The sequence below is a fragment of the Salvelinus namaycush genome, chromosome 16, assembly GCF_016432855.1.
Source record: "Salvelinus namaycush isolate Seneca chromosome 16, SaNama_1.0, whole genome shotgun sequence".
Taxonomy (NCBI): Eukaryota; Metazoa; Chordata; class Actinopteri; order Salmoniformes; family Salmonidae; genus Salvelinus; species Salvelinus namaycush.
This window is the reverse complement of record NC_052322.1, coordinates 38,196,297-38,219,084: the sequence shown is the minus strand read 5'-3', so window position 1 is coordinate 38,219,084 and position 22,788 is coordinate 38,196,297. Positions and strand designations below refer to the sequence as shown.

The window sequence follows — 22,788 nt, the reverse complement described above, 5'->3', positions numbered from 1 at the left end:
TTGCCACAACTTGGAAGTATGCTTGGGGTCATTGTCCATTTAGAAGACCCATTTGCGACCAAGCTTTAACTTCCTGACAGATGTCTTGAGATGTTGCTTCAATATATCCACATAATTTTCCTCCCTCATGATACCATCTATTTTGTGAAGTGCACCTGTCCCTCCTGCAGCAAAGCACCCCCACAACATGCTGCCACCCTTGTGCTTCACGGTTGGGATGGTGTTCTTCGGCTTGCAAGTGTCCCCTTTTTCCTCCAAACATAACGATGGTCATTATGGCCAAAAAGTTATATTTTTGTTACATCAGACCAGAGGACATTTCTCCAAAAAGTACAATCTTTGTCCCCATGTGCAGTTGCAAACCGTAGTCTGGCTTTTTATGGCGGTTTTGCCGCAGTGGCTTCTTCCTTGCTGAGCGGCCTTTCAGGTTATGTCATTAGAGGACTCGTTTTAATGTGGATATAGAGACTTTTGTACCTGTTTCCTCCAGCATCTTCACAAGGTCCTTTGCTGTTGTTCTGGGATTGATTTGCACTTTTCGCACCAAAGACCGTTCATCTCTAGGAGACAGAATGCATCTCCTTCCTGAGCGGTATGATGGCTGCGTGGTCCCATGGTGTTTATACTTGCGTACTATTGTTTGTACATATGGACGTGGTACCTTCAGGTGTTTGGAAATTACTCCCAGGGATGAACCAGACTTGTGGAGGTTACAATTTTTTTTCCTGAGGTCTTGGCTGATTTCTTTTGATTTTCCCATGATGTCAAGCAAAGAGGCACTGAGTTTGAAGGTAGGCCTTGAAATACATCCACAGGTACACCTCCAATTGACTAAAATTATGTCAATTAGCCTATCAGAAGTTTATAAAGCCATGACATCATTTTCTAGAATTTTCCAAGCTGTTTAAAGGCACAGTAAACTTCTGACCCACTGGAATTGTGATACAGTGAAATATAAGTTAAATAATCTGTCTGTAAACAATTGTTGGAAAAATTACTTGTGTCATGCAAAGTAGATGTCCTAACCGACTTGCCAAAATTATAGTTTGTTAACAAGAAAATTGTGGAGTGGTTGAAAAACTAGTTTTAATGACTCCAACCTAAGTGTATGTAAAATTCCGACTTCAACTGTATAATAAACAGAGTAGCAGAAGCATATGTTAAAAGTGAGAAAGTATGTGTGGGTGTCGGAGTGTCAATGTAGTATGTGTGATTGTGTGGCTAGAGTCTAGTGAGTGTGCCTCGAGCCAGTGCAAAAAAAATACAATAAAAAAGTATATGATAATATATACACATGTAAACAGGAGTAATAGCTATTATGGCATATAACATGTATAGCAAGCTAATGTTCATACTATCTTGTCATGATCATTTTAGACAGCTTTGAAATATGTTTATAGGATGCAAGTAACCCACCTGAGCTTTCTTGCTTTTATTCAGAGCCTGAAGATAAAACAAAAAGCTAATCAGAATAGAATCACAAACAAAGGTACATTTTATTCTGTCTCAAACATGATGCCTTGAGTTTCAGTGCATTGAACTCCACAGCCATATTATCACGGTTTTAATCAAAATGTAGATTAGCTTGCTATACCTTCTGTGCTTTGATGTAATCCTTCTCCAAGGTCACAGTCTTCAGATGAACAGAATTCAGCTCTGGAATTAAAATCAACACTAAAATATTGAATATCCCCAGAGCCTAGTATTTTCTTTTCAATCACTGAGACATAACTAACCCATTTTGAAGTTAGATAAAGTGCATCACATGGGTTACTACACACATCACACACTTGCATTAAGAGGGAGACTAAATCTGAAGTCCATCCTGGAGTTGCATTGCAATGTTCTTTTCATTTTAGCAGTAAATATTGATCCCAGTTCAAGGGCACCAACTGAGCTCCAGAACATATTTATATTACGAGCTGCTGCTCCTTACCAGTTGTGTTCTTCCGCAGGTCATCAGAAAGTTGGTAGTTCTGTGTCCTCAGCTCTAAAAGCTGAGCCTGGAAAACAACAAAAAGGTTATAGAAGGAGGGGATGACATTGCACCAAAACACGTAAAAGCCTTTGACCAGTTAGCCTTGTCAGAGCTAGAACGGCACATAGGCTTCTGCCCTATCTCCTGTTTATGTAGGGTGAGGCAGCCTAATGTACAAGTATACCCCCTGGACAGGACGCTAGTCTGTAGCAGGGCCTTACCCCCAGTCCATCTTCTTAATTTTGAGTGCCAAGCAGAGAGGCATCAGGTCCCATGTTTTGAGTCTTTGGTAAGGGACACTAATCACAAGGTCACGGAGTTGGTTTAAGCCTGTATAAAGGGTCAACTTAATTAAACATTAAAACATCTGACTGTACACATAATCTGATTCAGGTGACTTCAGATGAACAAGCAATGCATTATCTAGGCTAGCTAGCTATGGGCACTATCTGGTTTGGAAAACTGAACACACCCATTATAATAAACAGTGAATGGCGTCCAGTCCCTAAAAGCTGCGAGCAGGCATTAGGCTAACGTTGAATGACCAAACCCGTGACCCATAATAAGTCTTGGAAAGCTATCAGTTACGCGAAATTAACTAGCTAGTTAACGTTATAGTTTTCACCGAATGTATTTATAAAAGTTGTAACAAAAACAGCACACAACTATCAGACACGGATGTTTGAAATCAATAGCTAACAGGAAGATAACTTTGCCATTAATAAGATATTGTCATGAAGATTAATGAAGACCAGAGTATGTCATTTCAAGCTAACTAGCTAGCCTAGCCATTTAAGCTAGTTAACGGTTAACTCGCAAACCAGCTAACGTTGGTTATTTGAACATAAAGCAAACTATTGGGATTACCACATTTGCATGTTTGTATAGAATACTAAAACGATATGACCAACTGCCTGTTGCTTTTGGAATAGCAATGACTGCTGACACTATCAACATAGCTAGCCACATCCCTGGGTTGCAATGTTGGCCTAGCTAGTAAGGGGAGTTACCACGCATGCTTTACCGTTCCGTAATTTAGCTCTGGACAGGTTGACAGAAAATCCAATTTTCAGAAAATACTCTGAAGGTGACAACAAATTTGAAACAACGGGCATTAAAAATGGACAGCTGTCAACCTAGCTACCTGCATCCGATGGAACTCCTCCTCTGACAGTGCCTGCGCCATCTTCACTCAAGCAGCTAGGAAGGACTCTGCTATTAGCAGAGGTCCTGTGTGATAGAAGAGCCCGTGGGAATAGGCTTTACTTTCATGCCATTCTGCATATCCTTATGGAAAACACGACGTAGTTGTATATAGAAATGTAAATGTATCGGACGCCTTGGCTTTTAGATGAGGGAGGGAGTGCACTATCACCATTTTCCCTAATCTAAACATTACTCCATAGCTGGGTATTGTCGTTGCAATAATCACACCTGTCCGGTAGTTGGAGTCCTGGGAGTCCAGATCCATAACGCCATTTTATAAACTGGGTGGTTTGAGCCCTGAATTCTGATTGGCTGAAAGCCATGGCCGTATAACAGGGTATGACAAACATTTAGTTTTACTGCTCTAATTAAGTTGGTAACCAGTTTATAATAGCAATAAGGCTCCCGGGGGGTTTGTGATGTATGGCCAATATACCACGGCTAAGGGCTGCGTCCAGGCACTCTGCATTGCATAAGAACAGCCCTTAGCCGTGGTATATTGGCCATCTACCACACCTCCTCCAGACTTATTGCATAAGTGACACACAATGGAGGTGCCTCTAGCACTGAATTACCACGTGATTGTAAACTGTGAGCTTATTAGTCCATTTGAAGTAATTGTTTGTTCGCTGTGATTGGTTGTAGGTGTTATGATACTGATGGTTTGTTGAGACTAATTGTTTGTATGGTTGTGGCTAGTGGATGGCTACCAGTACAGCTCCATCTAGTAGTGGCTTCGGGGATAATAGTTGTTGCCAACTGTAGCTTTAAAAAAAAATGTAACCAGGCAAGTCAGTTAAGAACAAATTCTTATTTACAATTGTGCGCAGCCCTATGGGACTCCAAATCACGGACAGGTGTGATATAGCCTGGATTCGAACCAATTATCACATGCTGCTAAGTAAAGTCATGTCTGTCCGTAGCTGGGTTAGGTTTAGCTAAAATGCTGCAGTTGTCAACAAACCATCAGTATCACCGCACAAGTATGACGAGAATGCACCTCCACCTATTATTTACTATGGCTGTGCGTTTTCCAGAGGCAGAGGGGAAATGTTGCACAGCGATTGTGTTTGAACCAAAATTTCAGTGTCACAGTTGAGTTGACAATCCTTTTTGCAGTCTCTGTTTTGAGTGTATGCCTAACTGGTGGCTGTGTGAATTTGGAGACAGATATGCTAGCCATTTTCTTTTTATCATTGCGTCTGAAAAAATAAATCCACGGGTTGTTGAGGAGGCATGTTCTGATGGAACCGTTACAGTTTCAATAAACCATGCATCGATATGCCGCCCTTCTCCTATACGAAGTGTAGGCTATAGCAGTAGAATAAACACCCATATAATACAGACATAGTAAAATCACTGAAGTTTCCTGGCGGTCAGTTGTCTGCACGTTGGTTTCATCTGCTCAGAATACTAGCCGAGCACACCCTGGAATACAACAAAAATAGGCTGATCCTCATCTCTGACGTGTTTACTAATCTATGGACAATGTAAATAACCACATAGGATATATTTTTTAGAAAGTGTCAGGCTAATTAATATCCCTGAGAATATTATCAGGCTGCAAGTTTTAGGACTCCCTATTAGTCTAAATGTGATTCATGCATTGATAGCCTGCTTGATAACTTTATAATAACACATTATTTAACTGTACAACTAACGTAAAATAATAGAGCTTTTGGAAATGCGTTGAATGCCTTTTGAAGATGCTTTGAATATTCTTGTTGGCAAAGAATAAATATGCTATACATAATATGCTATACATTTTTCCATCTGTTGTAATAGTAGTGTATGGGAGTTTATGTGAAAGTTCCTCCCCTGTTTTGACGCCAATAAATAAGCCAGTAGCTTTCAATGCGGAAATGTACATGACTTGCCTCACAGTGACAATGACATAAGGAACGTTCCAAGAGGTACACGCGGAACCTAGGCTAATCATCGCACTAGAGATTGGTGCGGCAAGGCGCTCTGCGTTTGTTTAGAATTGTTGTATTGATATAGTGGCCGCCCACTGCCTGCCATTTAAAAAGTTAAATTGACATCCCTAGCCGCCGCACGGATGGAGCACCTATCGAGGTTCGTAGGTCAGATGTCCTTGATAGATGACAGCAGAGCAGAGGGCATCATCTCATCGGAGTATAGTGTAAGTGAAAATCACCATACCTGTATATCAATTCAAATCAACTGTTATTGGTCACATACACATGGTATATTCTCAGGTTATAATTAATTCCCATAGAAAGACAATAAGACCAGGTAATATTTTCAGATGGAAAAAAAAAAGTATGATTTAAGGCACAGCACTTCATGGGACTTTCACATTGCAATTGTATTAATCTATTGATTGCACATAACTGGTTGAAGAATGGCTAAAGATTGTGTGTACGCTGTGCATGATGTACAACATCACAGGCTGCACATCATACACTGGTCCAGTTGTAGATAGGGGTAGTAAACCTGAGAGGTATGATGATTAAACAAAGGAAAAGTAGGCTACTGAATTGTTTGTTTGAATGTTAAATCTGCAAATCATGTTGGCTACTTGCTTTCTGTATAGTATAATACAATGCATGTTGTAACTTGTTTTCTGTATAGTATAATACAATGCATGTTGTAACTTGTTTTCTGTATAGTATAATACAATGCATGTTGTAACTTGAATGCAGTTAACGAAAACCTTCTTTCAAATCAGTGGCATCTCTCTTTAAAGCACATACAGAAGTGAACCTTGGTTATTTTGTTTTGTTTTGACATTACACTGAACTGAATAGCAAAATTTGCAGAAGTATATTTTGTTAAACTACTGTAGGCTATTGCTCTTCCTACATGTGAACCTCTGTAAGTGTTAAGATACAGTAGGTAGGCTAGTCCTTTTTTTCCTAATTTAGCTTCCAAAGTTCAAAAGTAAGTTATTTATTAACACTGAGGCCACTATGGGAAACATTTCCTTGTTGCAGCTAGTAGACTGTTGCGTAAGATTATTTATTGACAATGTTCCATTGTGAGGGGTGCCAGTGCTTTTACATGCCAGCGTCAGATTGTTTTCAATAAACATGATTCTGTTGACTGTTTGTATGTTGAATTAATGACAGTAATGATCGAAATAGTAATACATGTGAACTATTTTCTAACCAGCCTCATTCAAATCAAATTGTATTTGTCACATGCGCCGAATACAACAGGTGTAGACCTTACAGTGAAATGCTTACTTACAAGCCCTTAACCAACAATGCAGTTTTAAGTAGAAAAATAAATAAATAAAAGTAACTAATAATTATAATTCAAGAGCAGCAGTAAAATAACAATAGCAAGGCTATGTACAGGGGGTACCGGTACAGAGTCAATGTGCGGGGAACCGGTTAGTTGAGGTAATTGAGGTAATATGTACATGTAGGTAGAGTTGTTAAAGTGACTTGGCATAGACAATAACAGAGAGTAGCAGTAGCGTAAAAGAGGGGGGCAATGCAAATAGTCTGGGTGGCCATTTGATTAGATGTTCAGGAGTCTTATGGCTTGGGGGTAGAAGCTGTTTAGAAGCCTCTTGGACCTAGACTTGGCGCTTCAGTACAGCTTGCCGTGCTGTAGCGGAGAGAACAGTTTATGACTAGGGTGGCCGGAGTCTTTGACAATTTTTAGGGCCTTCCTCTGACACCGCCTGGTGTAGATGTCCTGGATGGCAGGAAGCTTGGCCCCAGTGATGTACTGGGCCGTATGCACTACCCTCTGTAGTGCCTTGCGGTCGGAGGCCGAGTAGTTGCCATACCAGGCAGTGATGCAACTCGTCAGGATGCTCTCGATTGTGCAGCTGTAGAACCTTTTGAGATCTGAGGACCCATGCCAAATCTTTTCAGTCTCCTGAGGGGGAAAATATTTTTGTTGTGCCCTCTTCATGACTGTCTTGGTGTGCTTGGACCATGTTAGTTTGTTGGAGACTAAGAGACTAAGAATGTGCAAAGTGAGAAATGGTGGTAATGTAATAATGTAATTATGTCTATATTATGGCATGAAGAAAGCTGTGATATTGTATCAGTATTACTTCCGTCCCTATCTTCACCTCAATCTGGTCTTGAACTAGGGACCCTATGAACACAGCTATTGCCTCCCACGGAGCATCGTTACCTGTCGCTCGACAAAAGCCGCAGTGCAAGGGAATCAACTAGTTCAAGGTCTCAGCGCTAGTGACGTCAGCGATTGAACTGCCACTAGCGCACACAGCTAACTAGCTAGCCATTTCACAGCGGTTACACTATCACATGCAGGGCCTTCAGAAAGTATTCACACTCCTTGATTTTTTACACATTTTGTTGTGTTACAGCCTGAATTTAAAATGGATTACATTTCTAAATGTTTACAAATTAATTGAAACTGAAAAGCTGAAATCTCGTGAGTCAATAAGTATTGAACCCCTTTGTTATGGCAAGCCTAAATAAGTTCAGGAGTAAAAATGTGCTTAACAAGTCGCATAATAAGTTGCATGGACTCACTCTGTGTGCAATAATAGTGTTTAACATGATTTTTGAATTACTACCTCATCTCTGTATGCCACGCATACAATTATCTGTATTCTGTAAGGTCCCTCAGTCAAGCTGTCACGTTCTGACCTTAGTTCCTTTTTTATGTCTTTATTTTAGTGTGGTCAGAGCGTGAGTTGGGGTGGGCATTCTATGTTGTTTTTCTATGTTTTGTTCTGCTGTTCTATTTCTATGTATTTGGCCTAGTATGGTTCTCAATCAGAGGCAGGTGTCAGTCGTTGTCTCTGATTGGGAGCCATATTTAGGTAGCCTGTTTTCCTTTGTGTTTTGTGGGTGGTTGTTTCCTGTGTCCATGTTTAGTTGCCTGTGAGCACTACATTGGCTTCACGTTTCGTTTGATGTTTATTGTTTTGTTGGAGAATTCTTATATTAAATAAGTATGTACGCTCACAACACTGCGCCTTGGTCCACTCCTTTAAATGGCCGTTACAGAACCACCCACCAACCAAGGACCAAGCAGCGTGGTAAACGGCAGCAGCGAGTTCTGGACTCCTGGACATGGGAGGAGATTCTGGACGGAAAGGGACCCTGGGCACAGGCTGGGGAATATCGCCGCCCCAAGGCAGAGCTGGAGGCAGCGAAAGCTGAGCAGCGTTGGTATGAGGAGGCAGCACGGCAGCGCGGCTGGGATGAGAGGCAGCCCCAAAACTTTCTTGGGGGGGGGGGGGGCACACGGGGATTGTGGTTAAGTCAGGTAGGAGACCTGAGCCAACTCCCCGTGCTTTCCGTGGAGAGAGGTGGTTCGGGCAGGCACCATGTTATGCGGAGAAGCGCACGATGTCCCCGGTGCGCTACATTGCCGCTCCTCGTATCGGCCGGGCTAGAGTGGGCATCGAGCCAGGTGCGATGAAACCTGCTCAGCGCATCTGGTCTCCAGTGCGTCTCCTCGGTCCGTGTTATATGGCACCAGCCCTACGCACTGTGTCTCCCGTGGGTCTGCACAGCCCAGTGCGTCCTGTGCCTGCGCCCCGCAAGTGCCGGGCTAAAATTAACATCCAGCCAGGACGGGTTGTTCAGGCCCTTAGTTCGAGACCTCCAGTGCGCCTCCACGGACCGGTCTATCCTGTGCCTCCTCCAAGGACCAGGCCTCCAGTAGATCTCTCCAGCCTGGTAAGTACTGTGCCTGTTCTAAGAACCAAGTCTCCTGTGTGTTCCTCCAGTCCGGATACTCCAGAGCCTCCCTCCAGTCCGGACCCTCCAGAGCCGCCCGTCTGTCCTGAGCCGCCTGAGCCGCCCGTCTGTCCTGAGCCGCCTGAGCCGCCCGTCTGTCCTGAGCCGCCCGAGTCGCCCGTCTGTCCTGAGCCGCCCGTCTGTCCTGAGCCGCCTGAGCCGCCCGTCTGTCCTGAGCCGCCCGTCTGTCCTGAGCCGCCCGTCTGTCCTGAGCCGCCTGAGCCGCCCGTCTGTCCTGAGCCGCCTGAGCCGCCCGTCTGTCCTGAGCCGCCTGAGCCGCCAGTCTGTCCTGATCCGCCTGAGCCGCCCGTCTGTCCTGAGCCGCCTGAGCCGCCCTTCAGTCAGGAGCCGCCTGAGCCGCCCGTCAGTCAGGAGCCGCCTGAGCCGCCCGTCAGTCAGGAGCCGCCTGAGCCGCCCGTCAGTCAGGAGCCGCCTGAGCCGCCCGCCAGTCAGGAGCCGCCAGAGTCTCCCTCCAGTCCGGATCCGCCAGAGTCTCCCTCCAGTCCGGATCCGCCAGAGTCTCCCTCCAGTCCGGAGGCGCCCGTCAGTCCAGAGGCGCCCTCTACTAGGGTCTCCAATCCGGGGTCGGTGGCGAGGGTCGCCGCTCCTAAGGTGTCACAGAAGTGGGCCGAGACTATGGTGGAGTGGGGTCCTCGTCCCGCTCCAGAGCCACCACCGCGGTAAATTTTTGCAGCCGGAGTCCGCACCTTTGGGGGGGGTACTGTCACGTTCTGACCTTAGTTCCTTTTTTATGTCTTTATTTTAGTGTGGTCAGAGCGTGAGTTGGGGTGGGCATTCTATGTTGTTTTTCTATGTTTTGTTCTGTTCTATTTCTATGTGTTTGGCCTAGTATGGTTCTCAATCAGAGGCAGGTGTCAGTCGTTGTCTCTGATTGGGAGCCATTTTTCCTTTGTAGCCTGTTTTCCTTTGTGTTTTGTGGGTGGTTGTTTCCTGTGTCTGTGTTTGCACCATACGGGACTGTTTCGATTTTCGTTTGTTCATTCACTTTGTTATTTTGTATTTTTGTAGTGTTCAGTTTTATATATTAAAATGGACACTTACCACGCTGCACATTGGTCCGATATCTCTTACTCCTCGTCAGAAGAAGAGGAGAGTCGTTACACAAGCAGTGAATTTCAAACACAGATTCAACCACAAAGACCAGCGAGGTTTTCCAATGCCTTGCAAAGGGCACCTATTGGTAATAATAAAATAAAATAATAATAATATCCCTTTGAGCATGGTGAAGTTATGAATTACACTTTGGATGGTATATCAATACACCCAGTCACTACAAAGATACAGGTGTCCTTCCTATCTCAGTTGCCGGAGAGGAAGGAAACCACTCAGGGATTTCACCCCAATGGTGACTTTAAAACAGTCACAGAGTTTAATGACTGTGATAGGAGAAAACTAAGGATGGATCAACAACATTGTAGTTACTCCACAGTACTAACCTAATTTACAGAGTGAAAATAAGGAAGCTTGTACAGAATAAAAATATTCCAAAACGTGCATCCTGTTTGCAACAAGGCACTAAAGTACGGCTCTTCAACCGTGTTCCTGGAGAGCTACTGTCCTGTAGGTTTTAACTTTAACCCTAATTTAGCCCACCTGATTATGATATTTATCTTCAACTGGGGTTGGAGTGAAAACCTACGGGAGGGTAGATCTCCAGGAACAGGGTTGTAAAACACTAAAGTAATACACAGGGTTGCAAAACACTAAAACACTAAAGTAATATTGCAAAACATTTGGCAAAACAATTACGTTTTTTTCCTGAATACAAAGTGTTATGTTTTGGGCAAATCAAATACAACACATTACTGAGTACCACTTTTCATATTTTCAAGCATCATGTTATGGGTATGCTTGTAATCGTTAAGGACTGGGAAGTTTTTCAGGATTTAAAAAAAACATATTGGAGCTAAACACAGGCAAAATTCTAGAGGAAAACGTGATTCAGTCTGCTTTCCACCAGACACTGGGAGATGAATTCACCCTTCAGCAGGACAATAACCTAAAGGACAAGTCCAAATATTCACTGGATTTGCTTACCAAGAGGATATTGAATGTTCCTGAGTGGCCTAGTTACAGTTTTAACAAAAATCGGCTTGAAAATCTATGGCAAGACTTGAAAATGGCTGTCTAGCAGTGATCAACAACCAACTTGACAGAGCTTGAAAAAAATGTACAAGAATAATGTGCAAATATTGTAAGATCCTGGTGTATAAAGCTCTTAGAGGCTTACCCAGAAAGACTCACAGCTGGAATCGCTGTCTACATAATTACAGTTTCACATTCATGAAAGTTGCCCCCAACCTCATCTCAGCTTCGATGTTTCTTTGTGTTTGTAGAATATCCGTGATCGGACTTCCATCATCAAGAAAGATCTTGGCCTTACGACGAAAGCCGGGGCACTGAAGGACAATGTAAAGAAGAATCGTTACAAAGACATTTTACCATGTAAGCACAATGATGGAGACATAAAAAATGTTAGTGGTTTTTACTCTAATTGAAAATTAGATTATTGCTTAATATTAAACTTATCTGAACAAAACCTCATATTTTTATATAGATGACCAGACCCGTGTTCCCCTAACTCTACTGACGAATGACAATGATTCTGACTATATCAACGCCAGCTTCATTAAAGTACAGTATTGCCTTCTCTCATTCGGTAAGTCCTATTGCATTTCATTCTGCTCTGTCTGAAGCTGATTATTCTGCTATATCTCATCTGTCCTCTAGGGTGCAACAGAGACCAGAAAATACATAGCGACCCAAGGACCTCTGAGGCACACTTTGGTTGACTTCTGGCAAATGATTTGGCAGTATGATGTAAAGGTAAGGAAGATTGTATTCAGCTTTCCTATAAATGTAGTACAGCTTGTACAGTAGCTCTGTTACACAGATGAAGAATGGGAAAATTGTCTCCAAATCTAATGTTGCCTCTATTCCTATCCCTGTTTTAGGTTATAATCATGGCTTGCAGAGAAATTGAAATGGGAAAGGTAAATGCCCTTTTAGTCACATTTTAATAAAAAAAGGTACAGTGGAAGTGTGAACATATTATTGTACTGTATAATTTATCAACTTTGGTGCTTGTGTCCTCTTGACTCATAATGTTGTTGTTTCTTTCACTGTCTTTTCTTTTTTAGAAAAAGTGTGAGCGCTATTGGACAACTGTCAAGGAAACAACCCCCTTTGGTCCCTTTATTGTCTCAAATGTAAGTTTTTGTCGATTTATCTTCATTATATTGTATACTGTGAAGATACACAGACCACACAACTTTCAGTTGATTCAGATGTATCTTCTTAGTTGTATTACTATTCAGGAGTAGTCCCAGACAGACGGGTTGCCTCCCACAATGTTACCAATATTCCAGCATGCACAGAGTGCTGTCCCACTAGGCACAGATGTCAATTTAACGTATATTTCACATTGGTTAAGTGACATATCATTGAAATTATTCAACCAGTGTTTGCCTAGTGGGGTTGTTTTATAGTCTGGGTTTTCCGAGAATATTCATGAAGACTTCCCTTTTTACCCAACATCCTCCACAGATGATGTGTCAGTTCCTGTGCACTATGTTTACTCAGTTTGGTTATTTCATGGCATATTGACCCACATGTTGTTGTCTGCATGAAATCACAGGCACCTGTTTCAGGAAACACTAGAACATTTTTAATTGAAATGTTATCATGTTTTTTCAGCTTGAGGAATCCAACCCAAATGAAGAAGTAGTCTTAAGGACTCTGACTGTGAGATATCATAATGTAAGTGTCCAACTGTGAAAAGGGTATTATTTTGTGTTGTTTTCCATCAGCAGCACTAGTCAAAGAATTATTCAATATCGTAGAAAAATTAATCAGTGTTATTTTCCAACAACCATTATCCACATTGGATAATCTCACATTATTTGTTGGTATCCAGGAAGTTGAATGAGCGGGAGCCAGTGAAGTCATATGCAAACCATGTTTTCTGTTTGTCTAGGAAACACGGACTATCTCTCAATTCCAATACACAGCTTGGCCTGATCATGACATTCCATACACAGCTGGTGGTATTTTAGAAATGATGGATATGGCTCGCAAAGCCCAGGGAAACAACACTAGCCCTGTTCTCATCCACTGCAGGTCTGTTTGTCCCCTATACATGACATACAGCACAGCCCCTATGATTACTGTCTGCACAGTGGACTTGTTGTGCTCCGAGAGGAAATTGTCGTGCTCAGAGACAGACTATGATCCATATTCCCATTAAAATTCCTCAATGCATATCATTCAATATTGTTTATCACAAGGCCACATGTACTCCTCGAGCTCCATGCGTTTTAATGATGCCATTTAGATGGGCTCCTGAGTGGCGCAGAGGTCTAAGGCACTGCATCTCAATGCCAGGGGCATCACTACATACCCTACATACCCATGGTTCAATCCCGGGGTGTATCACTACCGGATGTTATTGGGAGTCCCATGGGGCGGCGCACAATTGGCCCAGCATCGTCTCGGTTTGGCCTGGGTAGGCCGTCATTGTATTTAAGAATTTGTTCTGAACTGACTTGCCTAGTTAAATAAAGATAAATTGAGATATGTTAAAAATTCAGGACCTGATGGGGTCTACCGTGTCATATCCAGACTTGTGTTCATGTTGTGGACTTCTCTGGTAATGTTTGAGTACTACTATCAGAGACTGAATGGAGCAGACCATGTCATGTATTTGGTTGTGTTTTGTATTTTCAGTGCTGGTTGTGGAAGAACAGGGGTGATTTGTGCCCTGGATTATGTTCATGATCTTCTTGTGACAAAGGTATTACTTATGTTCACTGCATTACATTGATGGCATCATTTAGGGAATTGGTTTTACAATACCTTTGTAGACTGCAACTAAAAACAATAATACTTGTAAAAAAAAAATACTTCAAAAAGAATATTGGTGGGTATGAGTGTTTTGACTAATGCTTCTCATATTTCTCCACCAGCAAATCAAAGGAGATTTCAGTATCATGAAGATTGTAGTGGAACTAAGGAGACAGAGGCCATCAGCTGTTCAGACAAAGGTATTTTATTATCAGACAGAATTACATATGAGAAATTGTGTTTATTTTCTGCAGGGTATTATATATCATGCAATAAATACTGTAATTCTCTCCTGTGGAAATTATGTCTTCAATCATCTTTTTTCCATCCTTCCAACCAGGAGCAGTATCAGTTTGTGTTTTCTGCCGTGGCTTACATGTTTGAGAAGGCTTTACGGTCACCTGAGAACAACTACCAGAATCTCACCAAGGTAAGACAGAAACAGTTATCAGGTTTTTCTAATTGCTATCTCCAACCGACAGATGTCAGCCTTTTTCTAAAGTCAAAATACAACACAGTATTCAACACATGCCGTACTAGCATTCATGTTCAAGCAAGCTTTACTAGAACAATAAGACATGAGAGGGCATGTAGTATTATGGGGATTATTGGCACGTCTGTGTTGCGGTCAGGCAGCCCAATTCAGATCTTTTACCCGGTCAGATCAGATCTTTTGCCAGTAATTGGGCAGAGGTACAAGGCAAAGCTGACAGAATATGTCAGTTTGTCTGTTATTAAAAATAGAAACTAATAAAGGCCCTGTCTTTTCCTTGTGTCATCCATTTAATCTGATCATATTATACTTCCGTCTGATATTTCAATGTGATGAGTGGAGTAAAACTAACATAAAAAATGTTACGCAGGAAACCAGCCATCCCGCTTCCTCCCTATGCAAATATTGTCACATAGAAGATGATTGTTCACACATTTTCATACAGAGCCTGAACTTTAGAGACACAGTCCTATACCTCTCTGGTCCTAAACGGCTTTTTTTGTTGTTAATAGAGCAACCAACCTCTCTATGATGACGTTGAGTCTGTGAAGACCTCTCCACCGATAACATCAGCCATCGCTCAGCCACTTGAAAAAAGGTAGGAGCAAGTATTCTTTCTTTGTTCAGCCTGATGTGTGATGTGCATCGACATACACACATTAACAACAGTTTCTGACTTTAATAAGCAGCCTGAGATAATGGTATACCACAGTAAGGTGCTCCGATACATTTTGACTTTCAGTTTGAGAGAGAGAGAGAGAGAGAGAGAGAGAGAGAGAGAGAGAGAGAGAGAGAGAGAGAGAGAGAGAGAGAGAGAGAGAGAGAGAGAGAGAGAGAGAGAGAGAGAGAGAGAGAGAGAGAGAGAGAGAGAGAGAGAGAGAGAGAGAGAGAGAGAGAGAGAGAGAGAGAGAGAGAGAGAGAGAGAGAGAGAGAGAGAGAGAGAGAGAGAGAGAGAGAGAGAGAGAGAGAGAGAGAGAGAGTTAGGGAGCTTCCTGTTTTGTACATCTATTTCAGTTGGCTGTACAACAGGGTTTTGTGTTTGTTGGGTGTGTAGTTTTAGTGAACATAAGCTTATCAATACCAAGTCATTTATTAATATTTTGCACTATGTAACTGTTGTGGTCAAATGTACACTACCGTTCCAAAGTTTGAGGTCACTTAGAAATGTCCTTGTTTTGAAAGAAAAGCTCATTTTTTTATCCATTAAAATCACATCAAATTGATCAGAAATACAGTGTAGACATTGTTTATGTTGTAAATTACTATTGTAGCTGGAAACGGCAGATTTTTTATGGAATATCTTAATAGGCGTACAGAGGCCCATTATCAGCAACCATATATTTCAAGTGGTTTAGTACAATGATTCAATGACACAATACTTGCTTGTTTTGTCACAGAAACTGAAATTAGGCTAGTTTTAGCAACCAGGAAATGGCTGAGCAATTTCTGCATAGTGCACCTTTAGTATTGCTAAATGTACTGTATATTCAAATACAGTGTTGTCGTACACGTTGAAGATCTTGAAGTGAAAGGGACTTTAAGCCAGTTATTGTTAGTTACATTTTACAGAACTTTAGGGAAACATGATGCGTGAATCAGAAGGATTTAACCATTCCTGTACAACAACAATATTCATCATGCTGCAGAGGAAGTGACACACTGGGCTGTTAACCATCACTTTCACATCCTCTTTCCTCCCTCCCATATGTTCAACTGTTACCAAGAACCCGTCAGCTCGTATCACAGGCTTAAACACAAATTATCTATATCTCTGTAAACATGGTCAAAGAGTCAGTAGGAAATCACTATTGTAACATTTACATTTTTAATCAATCTTAATTTCTATACCAATATACTAATGGTAAAAATCCACTGTGGAAGCCCCAGAAAGAAAACAGACTAGATAATGAAAATTCAGTCATATGTATAATAGTTATGGCCATCTAGTGTGTAGAGCAGAAACAATAAGGCCACATTTGTACTTTTTGCTTCTCACTGTTGATGGAATTGTGGATGTCTACTCCTCTTTAGAAATTCTAGTGTGCAGCCCAGAGCGCCTCAACTGTACCAGCAGAATATGGATGACACCTATGCTGTGGTCAACAAGTCCAAACAGCTTCCGTCACCAGCCTCTTCCTCAGCTCCTCCGGCCGCTCTCCATCACTATGACAACGCAGAGCTCGGCACCCTGAAATGCCCCGCCACTGCCCTCTACAGCACGGTCAAGCCCAAGAGCAGGTGTCCTCCAGCCAATCCACCTCCAGCGGCCTCACCCATATATGACACAGCTAGACCAGCCAATCACAGGCTAGCTGAGGACGCTTTAGGGAAGGAACAGAGTGGCTATGAACAGGTCACAGGTGAGAGCATTTTAGGGAGACCAATGTGAGGCCAGCTCTGATTTTGTTTTAGTCATTATGCCCTGCAAAAAATATCCAGTCTTTTAGAAGATCATTGTAATCTAGATCTAGTAACATCAGTCCAATACTGTGAAACTGGGGAAATTGTGTAATGTTTATTTACGAGGGCGTACACTGTAATTTTAAGTAATAAATCAATGTGAAAAGTAATTTGAGTTCTACATTGACCACAAAGGAGCAATATTCGTTTTCCATCTTCATTTAGTTTCTTGCCAGTAACAATTCCTTGACAGCCATATTGAGCTGTTTATGTGGAAAATGTTTTACTGATTCTTACTGTTTGCTTTTCTCTAGCTGAGCGTCATTCCTCGATGGACGATGACTATGAATATGTCTCAAATCCCATCAAAGACCTGACCAACAGCTGTACTCCTGGTAGCATGGGTAAATATCTGCTTGTGTTTGTGATACTGTTATCCAATGCCATTTACTGTTACTATCCCATGCCATTATAGCTACCCAATGTAATATCAATTTCCTCAGAATCTCATGATAATTGTGACTGGATGCCAAAACAAGGCTATGTAAACTGTTAGATGTACTTGCAGGTGCCTTCAACTAATCCCAAACACATTTCTCAACTGTCCCTCAGGGTTCAACTGTCGTATTAAGAAACCCAAAGGGCCCCGGGATACCCCGGCAGAGTGGAGTCATGTGGAGAGATGATACAGCAGCCATATACCAGGCCTGGAAAACAGTCTATTCAACGTTTTACATGTTTTAGAAGCAGTGGGAATGGGCTCTTTCATAGAGGTTTTTAACTTGCTGTGAACACCTCTATGTGATCAGAAAAATCTTTCTTTTGTAACCCGTTTGAGTTGGTATATTTTTCAGATCTTTTGTACCACTTCTTTATTTATTGTGATTGATATTACTGATGAAAATAAATACATTTTATGAAACATCTTTCCATTCTGAGACAGGTATTGTTTTTGGATACTACACAGGTTTTGGATCCTAACCTAAGGTTCTTCAGCTGTCCCCATAGGAGAAGCCTTTAAAGAACCATTTTTGGTTCCAGGTAGAACCCTTTCCACAGAGGAACCCTGAAGGATTCCACCTGTAACCAGAAATTATTATTCAAAGGGTTCTCCTATGTGGACAGTTGAAGAACCCTTTTGGAACTCTTTTTTCTAAGAGTGTATTTACCAAATTCAAGTTCAAAGTGGTGCTATGGTGTGACGGCACTAACCAACAGGGGGCACTATAGTAACATGGGATAATGAGCTTTTCAATATTAACGAAACAGGTATTGTAAAATGTTTTTTTTCACAGGTATTTATTTGTTGTCTACTCATTTCTGGTGACAAGGACTTACAATAAAGACAACAATTTCTTCAAGGTTCTTTGAAATACATCTTTGTATTAGGCCTGCTTACTTACCACAGTCAATGCAGCATACATGTAGATTCAACAAATGTTCTGGTGATCACATTAAAAACAATGTGCTTTACTTGAAAGCACTTTGCTGAACATTCTGTACTGGAAATACCAGCTTTGAAGATTGACCTCTGACTTCTGTGGCTATGCTGATATTGTGTTTCAGTCACGGAAATCAATCGAAACACAACTTCTTACACTCTGAAATGAACATCTGTGACAAGATACCAAGCTGATACTCTGTCTGTCAAAAGCGACAAAAAAAACAGAGAGAAGTCTCTATGGAGATTAAGTCAGCAATGCACTTAAATATCTAACGTTATAGCTATGTTTTTGTTTACCTTTATTTAACTAGGCAAGTCAGTTAAAGAACAAATTCTTATTTACAACGACGGCCTACACCAGCCAAACCCGGACGATGCTGGACCAATTGTGCGCCGCCCTATGGGACTCACGGCCGGTTGTGATCCAATCACGGCCGGTTGTGATACAGCCTGGATTCAAACCAGGGTGTCTGTAGTGACACCTCTAGCACTAAGATGCAGTGCCTTAGACCGCTGCACCACTCAGGAGTTTAAATGTGTGGTCCTATGTCATGTTCCTATAGAAAGTTGCCCATAAGAACATTTTCTTTTACCGCAGCCGTGGAGACCCAACGCTGGGACGGGCGTGTGTGATAGACACTTGAGGGGGTGTTGCTAATGGCCACTCTGTGTTCTAGTTGGCAGTGCATGTGGGATGTCAAGGGTTTAAACTCGGCTGGATGGCTAATCCCATTCAACAGATGCTAATGTGAAAAGACAATCTAATGACCTGTACCATGGCTTCTCAACCCAAGCCTCCAGCTATCTCATAGCAACACTTCACCCAGATTTAGCCACCACAACACACACAAACACAAACACACACACACACACATGTTCACAAATGCATTTTCACACACACACACACACACACACACACACACACACACACACACACACACACACACACACACACACACACACACACACACACACACACACACACAAACATACACACACTTACACACACACACACACACACACACACACACACACACACACACACACACACACACACACACACACACACACAAACATACACAAACATACACACACTTACACACACACACACACACACACACACACACACACACACACACACACACACACACACACACACACACACACACACACACACACACACACACACATTAAAATGCACTAAAGCAAATCAATATTTTGACCTTTTTTCATGATTATTTGCTGCTGTGTCTGATCAATAGAAACCTTACCTTATCTTATTATAAACACATGAAAATGAATCAGAACAAAATGAGCCTCTACAAATTATAGTAACTGTCATACTGAGTGGGACGTATTTAATACATCAGACTAAGAAAAGTAGATACAGATGTAGGATCTTAATTTGATCCCTCTTTTGTTGCTGAGTATTTTCCTGCACCAAAATGCAGATGAGCTTTGTGATTTACATACATTCACTGAAAACCCACACTAACACATGGATTAACAGTATTTAACTTTTTATGTAGCCTATACTTTTGGCCAGCTAATAGCCTTACCACCGATCAAGCAACATTATGGACTAAACGTTCAAGTCCATTTGCTACAAGATTGTTTTGCTGTGACGATATAGGTCATATTAAGATCCTACATATGTATCTGGATAGCATTACATTAAAATGTCACAAGTTTTTTTGTATTTTTTAACTATTTAGAATGGTTGTTTCAGAAGTTTGTTAATGTTTCCGGAGTGTACAACATAGAGAAAGTGTAAATACCGCCCTCTTAGGACACAATTGTTTCTCGTTATGACCAAGTTAACTAAAACTGTTAACAATAGTCTGTGGCCATTGTGTTAACTCCAGACATATTAGGATAGGCACTTGGAAATTGATCCTGATCTGTTTAGTCTTTTTACGAGCAAAAAAGTATTGATTAGTCGATACCTTGCATCTGATTTCATTTCCCATCTGTTTTCTTACTGAAATTACCATTCATTACATTCAGACAAATACATTTTACAGTAGGACCTTTGCTATCTTTCAGATCAAATATCAAGGAAAGAAATCCATATATGAATAAAGAAAATAAACATTCTGTGTGAAATGAGTGTAAGGGAATTGGAGAGGGAGGGTTAAGATTCCAACATGAGCCCAGGCCTTAGTGACTAGGTGTGTTGGTATTGAGTGAATAGGGCAAGTTTTGGATGTATCTTGCTCTGAGCTGCAGAGGGTTAGAGCCAGAAGAAGTGAAGTAGGGGGATGCAGGGGTGAAAGGGAGTTAGTTTGGACCGGTGTCAAAAGGTCTGTAAGACAGGAGGGAGAGAGGGGAAGAGGCTGGTTTCAATTAAAGACCTGGCAGGACTGGACGCTCAGTGGTTTGACTCTGGTGAAAAGAGGCGAAAGTTCAATAGCTGTAATGTAATCCACATAATTACATGTATTATTTATTTTACATTATGACACTTCCAAACCAACAGAAAGTCCACTGGATTACGCCATAGCGATGGAATGTGCTGTGAGTGACAGTGCACCTTTAAGGATTGCCAGGATCTGGGCATTCTGTAGCTTTCTCAGAATAACTCAGAGATAAAACATTGTCCAAGAAATGAAACATGTTTATAAAGAGTAAACACAGAAGATAAATATTTGGTAATTGGCAACAGTATGCTTCTTTATTTTGTTCATCTAACATGTGCAGTGTAGCATCACTCAGCTCCACAGTATTTTCATTTGAAGACGACTAAACAAACACCTCTTTTTGAACAAGTATGCTAGGCCTCCCTTCCTGTTGTCTCCGTGTTCACTGACTCACTCCTCTGTCTCAATGTTTTCCTGTCTCAGGGCCTTTGTCAGTTCCCCCTTGCCTTCAAACTGTAATCTGAAATGTGTCACCATCCCTGGATGTGTTTTTTCATTATTCAATTAATATGGGATTAAGCAAAAGCCAAGGAGTAACTGACTTCTCTCCTCTTCAGTTTGAGAATGCCTGTGAGTTGGCCTCTCTGGGGCAAAGAGCTGGTGTGTAGGAGGTTTGGGAATGTACTTTGATTACAGCAAAGGATGCTGGTAGAGCAGGCAGGACCTGTGGTTACAGTGGATTATACTCTCGCTGAAATGTATACATACTGTGCTCTGCCCTGCCTCACTCCCCCATCTCTCTCTCTCTCTCTCTCTCTCTCTCTCTCTCTCTCTCTCTCTCTCTCTCTCAATCTCTCTCTCTGATATCTTTCTCTCTCTGTCCATCATTCTCTCTCTTCAACCACAAAGTACAGCTCTTTCTGTAGCTGAAGCAGAGGGGTGGCACAGAGAGCTGGAACAGGGTGAGTGTGCTGCGTGGCAGTGGCTTTGTGGATGCAGCTCCAAGTCTTGGGCTGTTGGCTCAACGAGTGGAAAGGAGACCACAGGCATGAATTGGATTTCAAGTGGAAAGGCCTGTGTATTAGTGAACGACAGCTGCTTGCCAAATTGCCACTCACTTAACCATCCCTGATACCAGCCATTACCTACTGTCCAATACCTATGACATGACGCCCTGAGCATAGACAATCTTTATTGAACGATCACCATACATAGGTATGAGTGGGTTGCAAAATTCCCTGGTTTCCCAGCAATCCTGGTTGGAGATTTCTAGATTTCCTGCTTATTCCCTTCTTATTCTGGGGATCCTCCAACCGGGATTTCAGAAAAAACAGGGAATTTTGCAATCCTATGTATGACCATACATTTTATACCTCCATTATGATCTCTATAGCAACAATACATCTGTGTTTTCTGCATCAACAATACTCCATTTGTTGAGCCGTTGTTTATCGTTGGCTCTAGCCTATTAGCATTCCCAATATCACTGTATAAGATACTGCTGTATTTACTGTAGATCCCAGGTGATTGATGGCACCTTAACTGGGGAGGACGGCTCATAATAATGGCTGGAACAGAATAAATGGAATGCTATCGGAACACATCAAAGACGTGGTTTCCATGTTTGATACCATTCCATTAACGCAATTCCAGCCATTATTATGAGCCGTCCTCCCCTTAGCAGCCTCCTGTGCTGTAGATTCTTTTGGCATCTCGGGTTATGAGTTTGACTCAATATATTGCCACAAGAAATGTATTGTCAATCGAGTAGCAAAACGCATGGATAACTTAGAGTTTAGTGCGAACTGAAAAGTAATCCCCCCCCCCGGAATATCCAACAAACTGGAATAGTGGGAATAGTGCTGTTGGGACACAGCTCAAATAATTGTTGCTTAGCAACTGTTTCAGCTCTACTTCAACGTTTTCTTGATTTTTTTTTGCAATAAGATTTAAACTTTAGTGAACTGCAGTGATATGGTGAGTTATGAGACACAGTGCATTACGCTTGTATTTATTTTTTTACTGTGCATCGTCACACTTGATAAGTGTTCTCTCGTGTTACATTTTAAGTTCGCGTTTGAGATCAGTTGTTTTCCATTACAAACTCAGGCAAACAAACACAATCGAAAAGAAAATGAGCACATAAACCACTGCAGGAAAGGCCCCAAAAATATGCCTGTACGATGATACAGGACTACTGGCTTGGTTTTAACGAGACCTTTCATGAGATACAGGCTCAACCAGTCAAATTGTTCCCTCTCCACCTCGCTGTGGTTTGGGGAGGAGGAGGGTGCTCTCTGTGGTCTGGACCCTCTAAACTACACACATGATTTCACTAACAG

General features: G+C 41.8%; 2 protein-coding genes across 4 annotated transcripts in view; one reads left to right on the top strand and one right to left on the bottom strand.

Annotated features, from left to right (window-relative positions):
* gripap1 (GRIP1 associated protein 1) overlaps positions 1-3,401 on the bottom strand; it is an 80,825-nt gene extending 77,424 nt beyond the window's left edge. For both annotated transcript variants that reach the window (XM_039011214.1, XM_039011215.1), the window contains exons 1-4: positions 3,123-3,401; positions 1,937-2,003; positions 1,595-1,656; positions 1,417-1,443 (exon numbers count right to left, since the gene is read on the bottom strand). In XM_039011214.1, coding sequence (XP_038867142.1) covers positions 1,417-1,443; positions 1,595-1,656; positions 1,937-2,003; positions 3,123-3,164 — 198 coding nt within the window. In that variant the 5' untranslated portion in view covers positions 3,165-3,401. The remainder of the gene's footprint in view (positions 1-1,416; positions 1,444-1,594; positions 1,657-1,936; positions 2,004-3,122) is intronic.
* A 1,661-nt stretch (positions 3,402-5,062) lies between these two features.
* Positions 5,063-17,977, top strand: ptpn18 (protein tyrosine phosphatase non-receptor type 18). 2 transcript variants are annotated; one of them, XM_039010200.1, is made up of 15 exons: positions 5,063-5,327; positions 11,244-11,352; positions 11,465-11,541; positions 11,638-11,733; positions 11,862-11,900; positions 12,048-12,116; positions 12,604-12,666; positions 12,884-13,026; positions 13,633-13,699; positions 13,872-13,949; positions 14,090-14,179; positions 14,755-14,840; positions 16,274-16,602; positions 16,957-17,046; positions 17,255-17,975. In XM_039010200.1, the coding sequence occupies exons 1-15, from the start codon at positions 5,244-5,246 to the stop codon at positions 17,326-17,328; spliced, it is 1,494 nt and encodes a 497-aa protein (XP_038866128.1). In that variant the 5' UTR covers positions 5,063-5,243; the 3' UTR covers positions 17,329-17,975. The 2 variants fall into 2 exon arrangements, with proteins under 2 accessions (XP_038866128.1, XP_038866130.1); XM_039010202.1 differs by lacking the exon at positions 11,465-11,541 and having other exon boundaries at positions 11,244-11,381; positions 17,255-17,977.
* Positions 17,978-22,788: the final 4,811 nt, after the last annotated feature.

What these genes read in the sequence shown, in the direction of transcription:
- ptpn18 (XM_039010200.1), top strand. Translation starts at nt 5,244, where the DNA reads ATGGAGCACCTATCGAGGTTCGTAGGTCAGATGTCCTTGATAGATGAC. An exon ending in TCAACGCCAGCTTCATTAAA is followed by an intron (nt 11,542 to 11,637) that starts GTACAGTATTGC and finishes TCTGTCCTCTAG; the next exon opens with GGTGCAACAGAGACCAGAAA. An exon ending in CTGTACTCCTGGTAGCATGG is followed by an intron (nt 17,047 to 17,254) that starts GTAAATATCTGC and finishes ACTGTCCCTCAG; the next exon opens with GGTTCAACTGTCGTATTAAG.